This window comes from Melanerpes formicivorus, unplaced genomic scaffold, assembly GCF_026170545.1.
Source record: "Melanerpes formicivorus ecotype bairdi unplaced genomic scaffold, bMelFor1.0.p_v2 SCAF_224, whole genome shotgun sequence".
In the NCBI taxonomy this organism is placed as follows: domain Eukaryota; kingdom Metazoa; phylum Chordata; class Aves; order Piciformes; family Picidae; genus Melanerpes; species Melanerpes formicivorus.
The window spans coordinates 386,198-398,438 of NW_027142576.1; the positions used below are offsets into that span (position 1 = coordinate 386,198).

A 12,241-nucleotide genomic window follows, 5' to 3' on the forward strand; every position below is an offset into this window, starting at 1 on the left:
GGGATGAGCTCTAGGGCTGGATCTGGGAGGCACTGGGAGGCACTGGGATGAGCTCTAGGGCTGGGACTGGGATGAGCTCTAGGGCAGGAACTGGGAGGCACTGGGAGGCACTGGGATGAGCTCTAGGGCAGGCACTGGGAGGCACTGGGAGGCACTGGGATGAGCTCTAGGGCTGGATCTGGGAGGCACTGGGAGGCACTGGGATGAGCTCTAGGGCTGGGACTAGGAGGCACTGGGAGGCACTGGGATGAGCTCTAGGGCTGGCACTGGGAGGCACTGGGAGGCACTGGGATGAGCTCTAGGGCTGGGACTGGGATGAGCTCTAGGGCAGGAACTGGGAGGCACTGGGAGGGCACTGGGATGAGCTCTAGGGCTGGCACTGGGAGGCACTGGGAGGCACTGGGATGAGCTCTAGGGCTGGGACTGGGAGGGCACTGGGAGGCACTGGGATGAGCTCTAGGGCAGGCACTGGGAGGCACTGGGGAGGCACTGGGATGAGCTCTAGGGCTGGAACTGGAGGCACTGGGAGGCACTGGGATGAGCTCTAGGGCTGGAACTGGGAGGCACTGGGAGGCACTGGGATGAGCTCTAGGGCAGGCACTGGGAGGCACTGGGATGAGCTCTAGGGCTGGAACTGGGAGGCACTGGGGGGCACTGGGATGAGCTCTAGGGCAGGAACTGGGAGGCAACTGGGATGAGCTCTAGGGCTGGAACTGGGAGGCACTGGGAGGCACTGGGATGAGCTCTAGGGCAGGCACTGGGGGGCACTGGGGGGCACTGGGATGAGCTCTAGGGCAGGCACTGGGGGGCACTGGGAGGCACTGGGATGAGCTCTAGGGCAGGGACTGGGAGGCACTGGGATGAGCTCTAGGGCAGGAACTGGGAGGCACTGGGAGGCACTGGGATGAGCTCTAGGGCAGGCACTGGGGGGCACTGGGGGGCACTGGGATGAGCTCTAGGGCAGGCACTGGGAGGCACTGGGAGGCACTGGGATGAGCTCTAGGGCAGGCACTGGGAGGCACTGGGAGGCACTGGGATGAGCTCTAGGGCAGGCACTGGGAGGCACTGGGAGGCACTGGGATGAGCTCTAGGGCTGGATCTGGGAGGCACTGGGAGGCACTGGGATGAGCTCTAGGGCTGGGACTAGGAGGCACTGGGAGGCACTGGGATGAGCTCTAGGGCTGCACTGGGAGGCACTGGGAGGCACTGGGATGAGCTCTAGGGCTGGGACTGGGATGAGCTCTAGGGCAGGAACTGGGAGGCACTGGGAGGCACTGGGATGAGCTCTAGGGCTGGATCTGGGAGGCACTGGGAGGCACTGGGATGAGCTCTAGGGCAGGCACTGGGGGGCACTGGGGGGCACTGGGATGAGCTCTAGGGCAGGCACTGGGGGGGCACTGGGAGGCACTGGGATGAGCTCTAGGGCAGGGACTGGGAGGCACTGGGATGAGCTCTAGGGCAGGAACTGGGAGGCACTGGGAGGCACTGGGATGAGCTCTAGGGCAGGCACTGGGGGGCACTGGGGGGCACTGGGATGAGCTCTAGGGCAGGCACTGGGGGGCACTGGGAGGCACTGGGATGAGCTCTTAGGGCAGGGACTGGGAGGCACTGGGAGAGACTCCAGGGCTGGGACTGGGACTGGCAGCCACTGTAGGACTCAAACTGGGATACCCTGGGGGGGGGCTCCCTCCCCTTTTTGTCATGTGTCCCCCCCCCAGTTCCAGGCTTCCCATCCCTGTGTCCCCCCACTCCTTCCCCCCACTTCTGGGACCCCCTTTTCCCCCCCCCCCTTTTGTCCCCTCCTGTCACCCTCCTTGCCCCCCTCCCCCCCTAATCCCTGTGCCCCCCTCCTGCCCCCCCCTCCTGTCCCTGTGCCCCCCCCGGGGGCCCTTCCCACATTCCAGGATTTTTTCCACTGGCAGCAGCCTCTGGAAATTCCTTGGGCTGGGATCAGGAAGCTGCTGCCGTGGCCCCCCCCTTCCCCCCCCCCCCAACACACCTTTCCCTGCCCCCCCCCCCCAAGCGCCTCCCCCAACCTCCCCCCAAACCTTTCCCTGTGTCTCCCTGAGCCCAAATTAAACGGGGGGGGGGGGGGGGGGGGGGGGCCCGGACGGGGGGGTCAGAAGAGCACCCAAGGGTCTGGGGGGTCTGGGGGGGGCTTCTGAAGGTCTTTGGGGGGAGTCTGGGGGAGCATCCAGGGGGTCTGGGGGGGCTCTGAGGGTCTTTGGAGGGGTCTGGAGGAGCATCCAGGGGGTCTGGGGGGGCTCTGAGGGTCTTTGGGGGGGGTGTCTGGGGGGGCTCTGAGGGTCTTTGGGGGGGTCTGGAGGAGCATCCAGGGGGTCTGGGGGGGCTCTGAGGGTCTTTGGGGGGAGTCTGGGGGAGCATCCAGGGGGTCTGGGGGGGCTCTGAGGGTCTTTGGGGGGGTCTGGGGGAGCATCCAGGGGGTCTGGGGGTGGGCTCTGAGGGTCTTTGGGGGGAGTCTGGGGGAGCATCCAGGGGGTCTGGGGGGGCTCTGAGGGTCTTGGAGGGGTCTGGAGGAGCATCCAGGGGGTCTGGGGGGGCTCTGAAGGTGTTTGGAGGGGTCTGGAGGAGCATCCAGGGGGTCTGGGGGGCTCTGAGGGTCTTTGGAGGGGTCTGGGGGAGCATCCAGGGGGTCTGGTGGGGCTCTGAGGGTCTTTGGAGGGGTCTGGGGGAGCATCCAGGGGGTCTGGTGGGGGCTCTGAGGGTCTTTGGAGGGGTCTGGGGGAGCATCCAGGGGGTCTGGTGGGGCTCTGAGGGTCTTTGGAGGGGTCTGGAGGAGCATCCAGGGGGTCTGGGGGGGGGGGCTCTGAGGGTCTTTGGGGGGGGTTTGGGGGAGCATCCAGGGGTCTGGGGGGGCTCTGAGGGGTCTTTGGGGGGGTCTGGGGGAGCATCCAGGGGGTCTGGGGGCAGGGTTCTGAAGGTCTTTGTGGGGTCTGGGTGGGGTCAAGAGAGTCTTGGGGGGGGGGGGGGTCTCAGGGGGAGCATCGAGGGGTCGGGGGGAGGGGGTGTCAGAAGAGCACCAAAGGGTCTATGGGTAGGGGGCACCTGGGGGCCTTGGGGGAGCACCCAGGGGTCGGGGGGGGGGTGTGGTGTCTTTGGGGACCACTTGGAGGTCTTGAGGATCATCTTGGGGGGAGGTCTGAAGCCTGAGGAGTTCCGGGGGGGGGGGAGGGGGGAGTCCATGCGTGGTGGGGAGGTGGGGCCGGACCCCCCCCCCCCCCCCCCCAAATTTGGGCCTCCTCCCTCCCCCTCTCTCCTCTCCCCCCCCCCCTCCCCCTTTGCCCTTAATGTTTTTTCCTGCCGGCCCAGTTTGGGGCAGCAGAAGAAAGCTTCCTCTGTCCTGGGGCTGCTGGGAGCGGGCCAAGGGCCACGGGGAGCTGAGGAAGAGGAGGGGCCCCGACACCCCCCCTCCCCCTCCTCCCGGCCCCCCCATCATCATCCTCCTCCCCCATCATCATCCTCCCCCCCCCCCCCCACCATCCCACACTGGAAGCCCCAAAGCTCCCTGATGGTATTGAAAGGGTTCCCCCTCCCAGCTGCATCCCAGTGTGGCACCAGTGTGGCCCCCAGCCATCCCAGTTTGGCCCCAGTGTGGCCCCAGTGTGGCCCCAGTGATCCCAGTTTGGCCCCAGTGTGGCCTCAGCCATCCCAGTGTGGCCCAGTCATCCCAGTTTGGCCCCAGTGTGGCCCCAGTCGTCCCAGTTTGGCCCCAGTTTGGCCCCAGTTTGGCTCCAGCCATCCCAGTTTGGCCCCAGTGTGGCCCCAGCCATCCCAGTTTGGCCCCCAGTTTGGCCCCAGTCATCCCAGTTTGGCCCCAGTGTGGCCCCAGCCATCCCAGTTTGGCCCCAGTTTGGCCCCAATTGTCCCAGCACAGCCCCAGTTTGGCCCCAGTATGGCCTCAGTTTGGTCCTAAGGTTGGCCTCTATTTGGCCCCAGTGTGATACCAGTAGGGCCTTGGTTTGGGCCCAGTATAGCCCCAGTTTGACTCCAGTTTAGCCCCACTATGGCCCCAGTATGGCCTCAGTTTAGCCCCAATTTGACTCCAGTTTGGCTCCAGTTTGGCTCCAGTATAGCCCCAGTTTGGTTCCAGTTTGGCCCCCAGTATAGCTCCAGTATAGCCCCAGTTTGGCTCCAGTTTGGCCCCCAGTATAGCCCCAGTATAGCCCCAGTTTGGTTCCAGTTTGGCCCCAGTATAGCCCCAGTATAGCCCCAGTTTGGTTCCAGTTTGGCCCCAGTATAGCTCCAGTATAGCCCCAGTTTGGCTCCAGTTTGGCCCCAGTATAGCCCCAGTATAGCCCCAGTTTGGTTCCAGTTTGGCCCCAGTATAGCCCCAGTATAGCCCCCAGTTTGGTTCCAGTTTGGCCCCAGTATAGCCTCAGTTTGGTTCCAGTTTGGCCCTAATAGAGCCCCAGTTTGGTTTCAGTTTGGCTCCAGTATGGCCCCAGTTTGGCCCTGGTTTGCCCCCAATTAGACCCTGGTTTGGCTCCAGTTTGGCTCCAGTTTGTCCCCAGTTTAGCTCCAGTTTGCCCCCAGTTTGGCCCTTGTATGGCCTCAGTTTGCCCCCAGTTTGGCTCCAGTTTGCCCCCAGTGTGACTCCAGTTTGTCCCCAGTTTGGCCCTTGTATGGCCTCAGTTTGCCCCCAGTTTTGCTCCAGTCTGGCTCCAGTTTGACTCCAGTTTGACTCTAGTCTGGCTCCAGTTTGCCCCCAGTTTGGCTCCAGTTTGCCCCCAGTTTTGCTCCAGTCTGGCTTCAGTTTGCCCCCAGTTTGGCCCTTGTATGGCCTCAGCTTGCCCCCAGTGTGGACTCCAGTCTGGCTCCAGTTTGACTCCAGTTTGGCTCCAGTTTGCCCCCAGTTTGCCCCCAGTTTGCCCCCAGTTTGGCTCCAGTCTGGCTCCAGTTTGCCCCCAGTTTGGCCCCAGTTTGGCCCTTGTATGGCCTCAGCTTGCCCCCAGTGTGACTCCAGTCTGACTCCAGTCTGGCTCCAGTTTGACTCCAGTTTGGAGTTTGGCCCCAGCTGACCCAGCCAAGGTGTTGAGGAGGAGGAGGGAGGAGGAGGAAGGCTGGGGGGGGGGCACTGGGAGCTGATGAGAAAGCCAGGCTGGGGGGTGGGGGTGGGGGTGGGGGGGTGTGTCCATCTGTCTGTCCTAATTCCCCCCTCCCCCCTCCCCCCCAGCAGCTCCCGGCCGAGGCCTCCTGATGTGTTCTGCAGCTGGGGCTGAGGCTGCAGCCCGGGGGGGGACCCTGCCGGGGGGGGGGCCGGTGGCACCGGGAGGGTCCTGGGAGGGCGCTGGGAGAGCCTCTCCGGTGCCCCCCTCTGGCTCCCCGGTGCCATCCCAGTGCCCTGCCGGTGCCAGGGGGCAGGACGAAGCTTCCCTTCATGGGGAGTGCCCCAGGGGGGAGATCGCAATCTGGGGCCTGGGAGGGGCCTGGGCACGGCGGGGGGGTGGGCAGGGCTGTGCCCAGCTGGGCAGCTTCTTACCTGGCAGTGCCACGGGGCACCCGGAATGACCCCCGCAGGGCACCCTCCCGGTGCGAGGGGCACCACACTGTGCCCTGCCCAGGGCACCCTCTGGCACCTTGTAGTGCCCCTGGCACCCCCTGGCACCCCCTGGCACCCTACAGTATCCATGGCACCCCCCTGGCACTCGATGGTACCTTGCAGTGCCCCATGGCTACCTATGGCATCCCCTGGCACCCCCCTGGCACCTTACAGTACCCATGGCACACCCTGACACCCTGCAGTACCCATGGCACCTCCTGGCACCCAATGGCACCCTAGAGTACCCATGGCTCCCTATGGTACCCTATGGCACCCTGCAGTGCCCATGGCACCTCCTGGCACCCTATGGCACCCTAGAGTACCCGTGGCTCCCTGTGGTACCCTATGGGACCCTGCAGTGCCCATGGCACCCCCCTGGCACCCTATGGCACCCTAGAGTACCCATGGCTCCCTATGGTACCCTATGGCACCCTGCAGTGCCCATGGCACCCCCTGGCACCCAATGGCACCCTAGAGTACCCATGGCTCCCTATGGTACCCTATGGCACCCCTGCAGTACCCATGGTACCCCCTGGCACCCAACGGCTCCCCTGCTGTGCCCATGGCACCCCCTGGCACCCCATGCAACCTACAGTACCCATGGCATTCTGCAGTGCCCATAGCACCCTATGGTATGCCATGACACCCTACAGTACCCATGGCATCCTCTGGCACCCTATGGTGCCCTGTAGTACCCCGTGGCACCCTATGGCACCCTATGGTACCCCATGGCACCCTGCAGTGCCCATGGCCTCCCTGGCACCCCCTGGCATCCATCCTGTCCCCTAGGTGGCTCTGTGGACCTGCTGAGGAGCCTCCAGCTTCAGGCCCTTCCCGAAGGGGTCCGGACGGTGCCAGGCTCCTGCCCCGGCCAGGCGCCGGCGTTCCGGATCACGGCGGCGGCACAGCTCAGCGCCCCCCACGCGGCAGCTCTTCCCCGGTGACTGTGCCAGGCTGGCCCAGGCTGGGCCAAACCCAACCCAACCCAATCCAACTCAACCTAACCCAACCCAACTCAACTCGACCTTTCCCAACCCAGCTCAACCAACCCAACTCAACCCAACCCAACTCAACCCAACTCAAGCTTTCCCAACCCAGCTCAATCAACCCAGTCCAACCCAACCCAGCTCAACCCAACCCAAGTCAACCTAACTCAACTTGACCTTTCCCAACCCAGCTCAACCAACCCAGTCCAACCCAACCCAGTCTAACCCAACCCAACTCAACCCAACCCAACTCAACCAACCCAACCCAACTCAACCTTTCCCAACCCAACTCAACCCAACCCAACTCAACCAACCCAATCCAACTCAACCCTTTCCAACCCAGCTCAACCAACCCAGCCCAACCCAACCCAATTCAACCCAACCCAACTCAACCTTTCCCAACCCCAGTCCAACCAACCCAGCCCAACCCAACCCAATTCAACCCTACCCAACTCAACCTTTCCCAACCCAGTCCAACCAACCCAGCCCAACCCAACCAAACTCAACCAACCCAACCCAACTCAACCAAACTTAACCTGATCCAACCCAACCCAACTCACCCTAACCCAGCCCAATACTACCCAACTCAACCCAACCCAACCCAATTGAACCCAACTCAACTCAACTCTTCCAAGCCTTCACCCAACCTGCTCCTGCTGCTCCCTAGGGAGGTTCCCAGTGGATTTCTCCATCCTGGCGCTGGTGAAGGCCAAGCCTGGCCTGCAGGGCTCTCTCCTCTCCATCTACAGCCAGGATGGGGCTCAGCAGCTGGGGCTGGAGCTGGGCCCCTCCCCAGCCTTCTTCTACCAGGACCAGCAGGGGAGGCCAAGACTGCAGCGGCTCAGCTTCCAGGGGCTAAACCTGGCTGATGGCAAGTGGGGTACCAGCGCCCCCCAGTGCCCACAGGGCCCTCAGTGCCCACAGTGCCCCCAGTAACCACCAACCAGTACCACCCAACTCAAACCCAACCCAGCTCAACCCAACCCAGCCCAACCCAACTCAACCTAACTCATCTCAACCCAACCAAACCCAACTAAACCAAACCCAACTCAACTCAACCAACCCAAACCCAACTCAACCAACCCAACTCAACCTAACTCATCTCAACCCAACCCAACTAAACCCAACTAACCCAAACCCAACTCAACCAACCCAACCCAATTCAACACAACTCAACTCAACCCAACTCAACCAACCCAACCCAACTCAATCCAATCCAACCCAATTCAAACTGTCCCAACCCTACTCAACCCAACCTGTCCCAACCCAACCCTACTCAACCCAACCCACCTCAACCCTACTCAACCCAACCTACCTCAACCTGTCCCAACCCAACCCAACCCTACTCAACCCAACCCAACTCAACTCAACCCAACCCAACCCTACTCAACCCCAACCCAACTCAACTCAACTCAACCCAACCCAACTCAATTCAACCCAACCCTACTCAACCCAACCCACCTCAACCTGTCCAAACCCAACCCATCTCAACCCAACCCAACCCAACCCTACTCAACCCAACCCAACCCTACTCAACCCAACCCAACACAACTCAACCCAACCCAACCCAACCCTACTCAAGCCAACCCAACCCAACTCAACCCAACCCAACCCTACTCAACCCAACCCAGCTCAACTCAACCCCACCCCAACCCTACTCAACCCAACCCTACTCATCCAACCCAACTCAATCCAACCCAACCCAACTCAACCCAACCCAACTCAACCCAACCCCACCCCACCCCACTGCCCACCTCCCTCTCTGTGCCCTCTCCCCACAGGTGGCACCAGGTGGCACTGAGCGTCAGTGGCCACTCGGTGTCGCTGCTCCTGGATTGCCACCGGCGCCAGACCCTGTCCCTGCCCCGCAGCCAGCGCCCCCTGCTGGACCCCCGTGGGGTCACTGTCCTGGGGGCGCGCAGCCAGGACCACCAAACCTTCCAGGTCCTTTTGGGGGTGGGGGGCAAGGGGGGATCTGGGGGTCTCAAAGAGGGGGGTGGGGGGGGAGGGCAGAGGGGCTTTGGGGGTCCTGAGGGGGTTGGAAGGGCACAGGGGCATCTGGGGGTCTCAGGGGGGCTTGGGGGGGCGCAGAGGGAATTTGGGGTCTTGAAGGGGGTCTTGGGGGAGTTTTGGGGGTGGGCAGGGGGGATCTGGGGGTCTCGGGGGGGGGGTTTGGGGCTGATTCAACCCAACCTTAACACCCTCCCCCCTCCCCAATTTGTGTCATTCCAACCCCCCCCCAGGGTGACCTCCAGGAGCTTCTCATCGTTGCCGACCCCCAAGCAGCCTTTGAGTACTGCCCCCGGTGCCAGCCCCCCGGGGACCCCCCCCCGAGCTCAGGACCCCTCCCGGAAGCGGCGACAGGAGGTGAGGGGGGGGTCGGGGGGGGTCGGGGGGGGGGGGTGGCTAGTTGGATTTGGGGGGGCGAGGGGGGGGGAGGGGGCACACAAGCAGCAATGGGTTCGGGGGAGCCTGCTTATTTTGGGGGGACAGGGAAGGGATTTGGGCGGGGGGTGGGGGGGGGGCGGAGTTCAGGATGGGGAGGGGGCGCCCGCGATGTGCTGCCCCGCCCCCCTCCTATATTTCTGACCTCCCCTCCCCCCCCCTCCCCCTAATAAAACCTCCTAACAGCCCCCCCGCAAGGCTGGGACCCCCAAAAAGCAGCGGATGATGAACACTGCCCCCCCTTACGAGACCCCTCCCCGGCAAGGGGCTGCCCAAGGCAACAGCTACCAGCAGGTAGAGAACGACCCCCCCCCAGTTTAACTCGCCCCCCCCCCCCAATTTAACTCGCCCCCACCCCCCCAATTTAATTTGCCTCTTCCCCATTCCATTCCCTTCAACCATAGAAATAAAGTTGGGGGGGGGACGGCATCCCTCCCCCCCCCCCATTCCCCCCCCCCCCGATTTCCAGCCTTTTCCACGCCCCCCCCCCCCCCCATTGGATCCGTTTGGGGTTGGGGGGACATTGAATTCTTTTGGGGGGGGGGGCGGGGTGGGGCTTGGATGCATTGGAGGGGGATGGGTAAATTTGGGGGGGGGGGTCAGAGATATTTGGGGGGGGTCGGAGATGCTTCGGGGGGGTTGGATGTATTTCGGGGGGGGGGGATAGGGGTAAATTGGGGGGGGGCGGGGTCGGAGGTTCACCCCCTTCTTTCTGGGACAACACAGACCCACTCCCAACGGGGGGGTGGGGGTGGAAGGGGGGGGGGGTACACTGACCCCCACCCCCCCCAGACCCCTCCCCAGGGCGGGGGGGGGGGTCACTGACGAGTCCCTCGTGGGGGGGCTACATATCTGCCGCCCCCAGGCTGTGCGCAGCGTCAGAGGCTACAAGGGCGAGAAAGGAGAACCTGCGGTGCTGGAGCCGGTAGGGTCCTGCGACCCCCGCCCCAAATCAATCAATTCAGGGGTGGGGGGCTACCTAATTCACCCACTCTCTCTCCCTCTTCCCCCCCCCCCCCCCCTTCCTTTCCTCTCCATTTCTCCCCCCTCAGGGAATGTTGGTGGAAGGTCCCCCCCGGGCCCGAGGGTCCTGCGGTAAGACCTCCCCCTCCCCAACTTTCTTTCTGAGGTGATGCTCTGGGGGGGGGGGGGGGGGGGAGGGGGCTCGCTGTGCCCTCCTGCCCCCCCCCGCCCCCCCCCTCGTCGGTCGCCATCGCCTCAATATCTCTTTCCCCCCTCCCCAGGGCATGTCAGGCCCCCCCGGGACGCAAGGACCCCCAGGAGCTCCGGGAGAGCCTGGCGAGAGGGTGAGGAGGGGGCTTAGGGGCTTGGGGGGGGTGGGGAGGGGCTGGTGTTGCCGACCCCCCCCCCATGTCTCACGGACCCCTCCCTCCTCTCATCGCCCCCTCCCCCCCCCATCCCCCAGGGCCCCCCAGGCCGTGCAGGTCTCCCAGGCTCGGATGGGACCCCCGGACCCCCCCGGGACCTCCATGATGCTGCCGGTAAGGGGGGGGGGGGGAGCGCTGGGGATGCTTCCCCCACACCCCCAGCGCTTTATTTTTGGGGGGGGGTGTGTGTCTACACCTAGACGACCCCCCCCTCACCTTCCCGAGACCCCCAACCCTATTCCCCCCCCCCTCCAGTTCCGCTTCGGGAGCAGCGCTGGGGACAAGGGACCGGCGGTGGCCGCGCAGGAGGCTCAGGCTGCGGCCATCCTGCAGCAGGCTCGGGTGAGGCGCGGGGAGGGTGGGGGGCAGCTGGGGGGGGGGGGGGGGCAGGACCCCCTCCCCATATCAACCTTAAGGGTCACCTTCAGGACCCTCCCCAGCACCCAAACCTCCCTCGCACCTTCAAAACTTGGGGCTTGGTGCCCCCCGGTTTTGACTTCCCCCTCCCCCCCCAGCTAAGAAGTGTCTTTGCCCCTCCCCTCTTTTGTGCCCCCCTCCCTCCCCCTCCTCTTTTGTGCCCCCTCCCCTCTTTTGTGCCCCCTCCCTCCCCCTCCTCTTTTGTGCCCCCCCCCCTCTTTTGTGCCCCCCCTCCTCTTTTGTGCCCCCTCCCCTCCTCTTTTGTGCCCCCTCCCCTCTTTTGTGCCCCCTCCCCTCTTTTGTGCCCCCTCCCCTCCTCTTTTGTGCCCCTCCTCTCTTTTGTGCCCCCTCCCCTCTTTTATGCCCCCTCCCCTCTTTTGTGCCCCCTCCCCTCCTCTTTTGTGCCCCCTCCCTCCCCCTCCTCTTTTGTGCCCCCTCCCTCCCCCTCCTCTTTTGTGTCCCCCCCTCCTCTTTTGTGTCCCCCCTCCTCTTTTGTGCCCCCTCCCTCCCCCTCCTCTTTTGTGCCCCCCCTCCTCTTTTGTGCCCCCCCATCTTTTGTGCCCCCTCCCCTCTTTTGTGCCCCCTCCCCTCTTTTGTGCCCCCCCTCCTCTTTTGTGCCCCCTCCCCTCCTCTTTTGTGCCCCCTCCCCTCTTTTGTGCCCCCTCCCCTCCTCTTTTGTGCCCCCTCCCCTCCTCTTTTGTGCCCCCTCCCCTCTTTTGTGCCCCCTCCCTCCCCCTCCTCTTTTGTGCCCCCTCCCCTCTTCTTTTGTGCCCCCTCCCCCTCCTCTTTTGTGCCCCCTCCCCTCTTTTGTGCCCCCCTCCTCTTTCGTGTCCCCCCTCCTCTTTTGTGCCCCCTCCCCTCTTTTGTGCCCCCTCCCCTCTTTTGTGCCCACTCCCTCCCCCTCCTCTTTTGTGCCCCCTCCCCCTCCTCTCTTTTGTGCCCCCTCCCCTCCTCTTTGTGCCCCCTCCTCCTCCTCTTTTGTGCCCCCTCCCCTCTTTTGTGCCCCCTCCCTCCCCCTCACAGATGGCCCTCAGGGGCCCCCCAGGACCCATGGGCTACACCGGGCGCCCTGGACCCATGGTTGGTATCTCGATCGGGGGGGGGCGGTGGCTCCGGTGCCCCTCCCCCTCCCCCCCCCCAAGTTTAATTGGGGGGTGGGGGGGTGGGGGCTGTGTCCTAGGGGTGGGAGGGGGCACCCTCATAATTGTGGGGTTGTGATCCCCCCCTCCCCTCCCCGCCAAACCCCCCCCCCGCAGGGTCAGCCTGGCAGCACCGGCGTGAAGGGGGAGTCCGGAGACTTCGGCCCCCAGGTGAGGCCCAAGGAAGGGGCTTGGGGGGGCTTGGGGGTGGGGGGGGGAAGCCCCCCCCAGGACTCCTCCCCAGTTATCCAGGCCCCCTCTCCCTCTTTATCCAGGACCCCCCCTCAGTTATCCGGCCCCCACCCC

At 64.4% G+C, this 12,241-nt stretch overlaps 1 protein-coding gene across 1 annotated transcript; it reads left to right on the top strand.

Annotated features, from left to right (window-relative positions):
- Window positions 1-5,525: 5,525 nt before the first annotated feature.
- COL11A2 (collagen type XI alpha 2 chain) lies at window positions 5,526-12,106 on the top strand (the record flags this gene model as incomplete). Its single annotated transcript, XM_068169808.1, is given in 14 exon segments — window positions 5,526-5,550; window positions 6,350-6,477; window positions 6,479-6,500; window positions 7,214-7,421; window positions 8,328-8,490; window positions 8,790-8,913; window positions 9,178-9,285; window positions 9,857-9,916; window positions 10,044-10,086; window positions 10,236-10,298; window positions 10,418-10,493; window positions 10,635-10,721; window positions 11,820-11,876; window positions 12,053-12,106. Coding segments are annotated over 14 exon segments (1,218 nt in total), but the record flags the coding sequence as incomplete, so codon positions are not given.
- Between the last annotated feature and the right edge of the window lie 135 nt (window positions 12,107-12,241).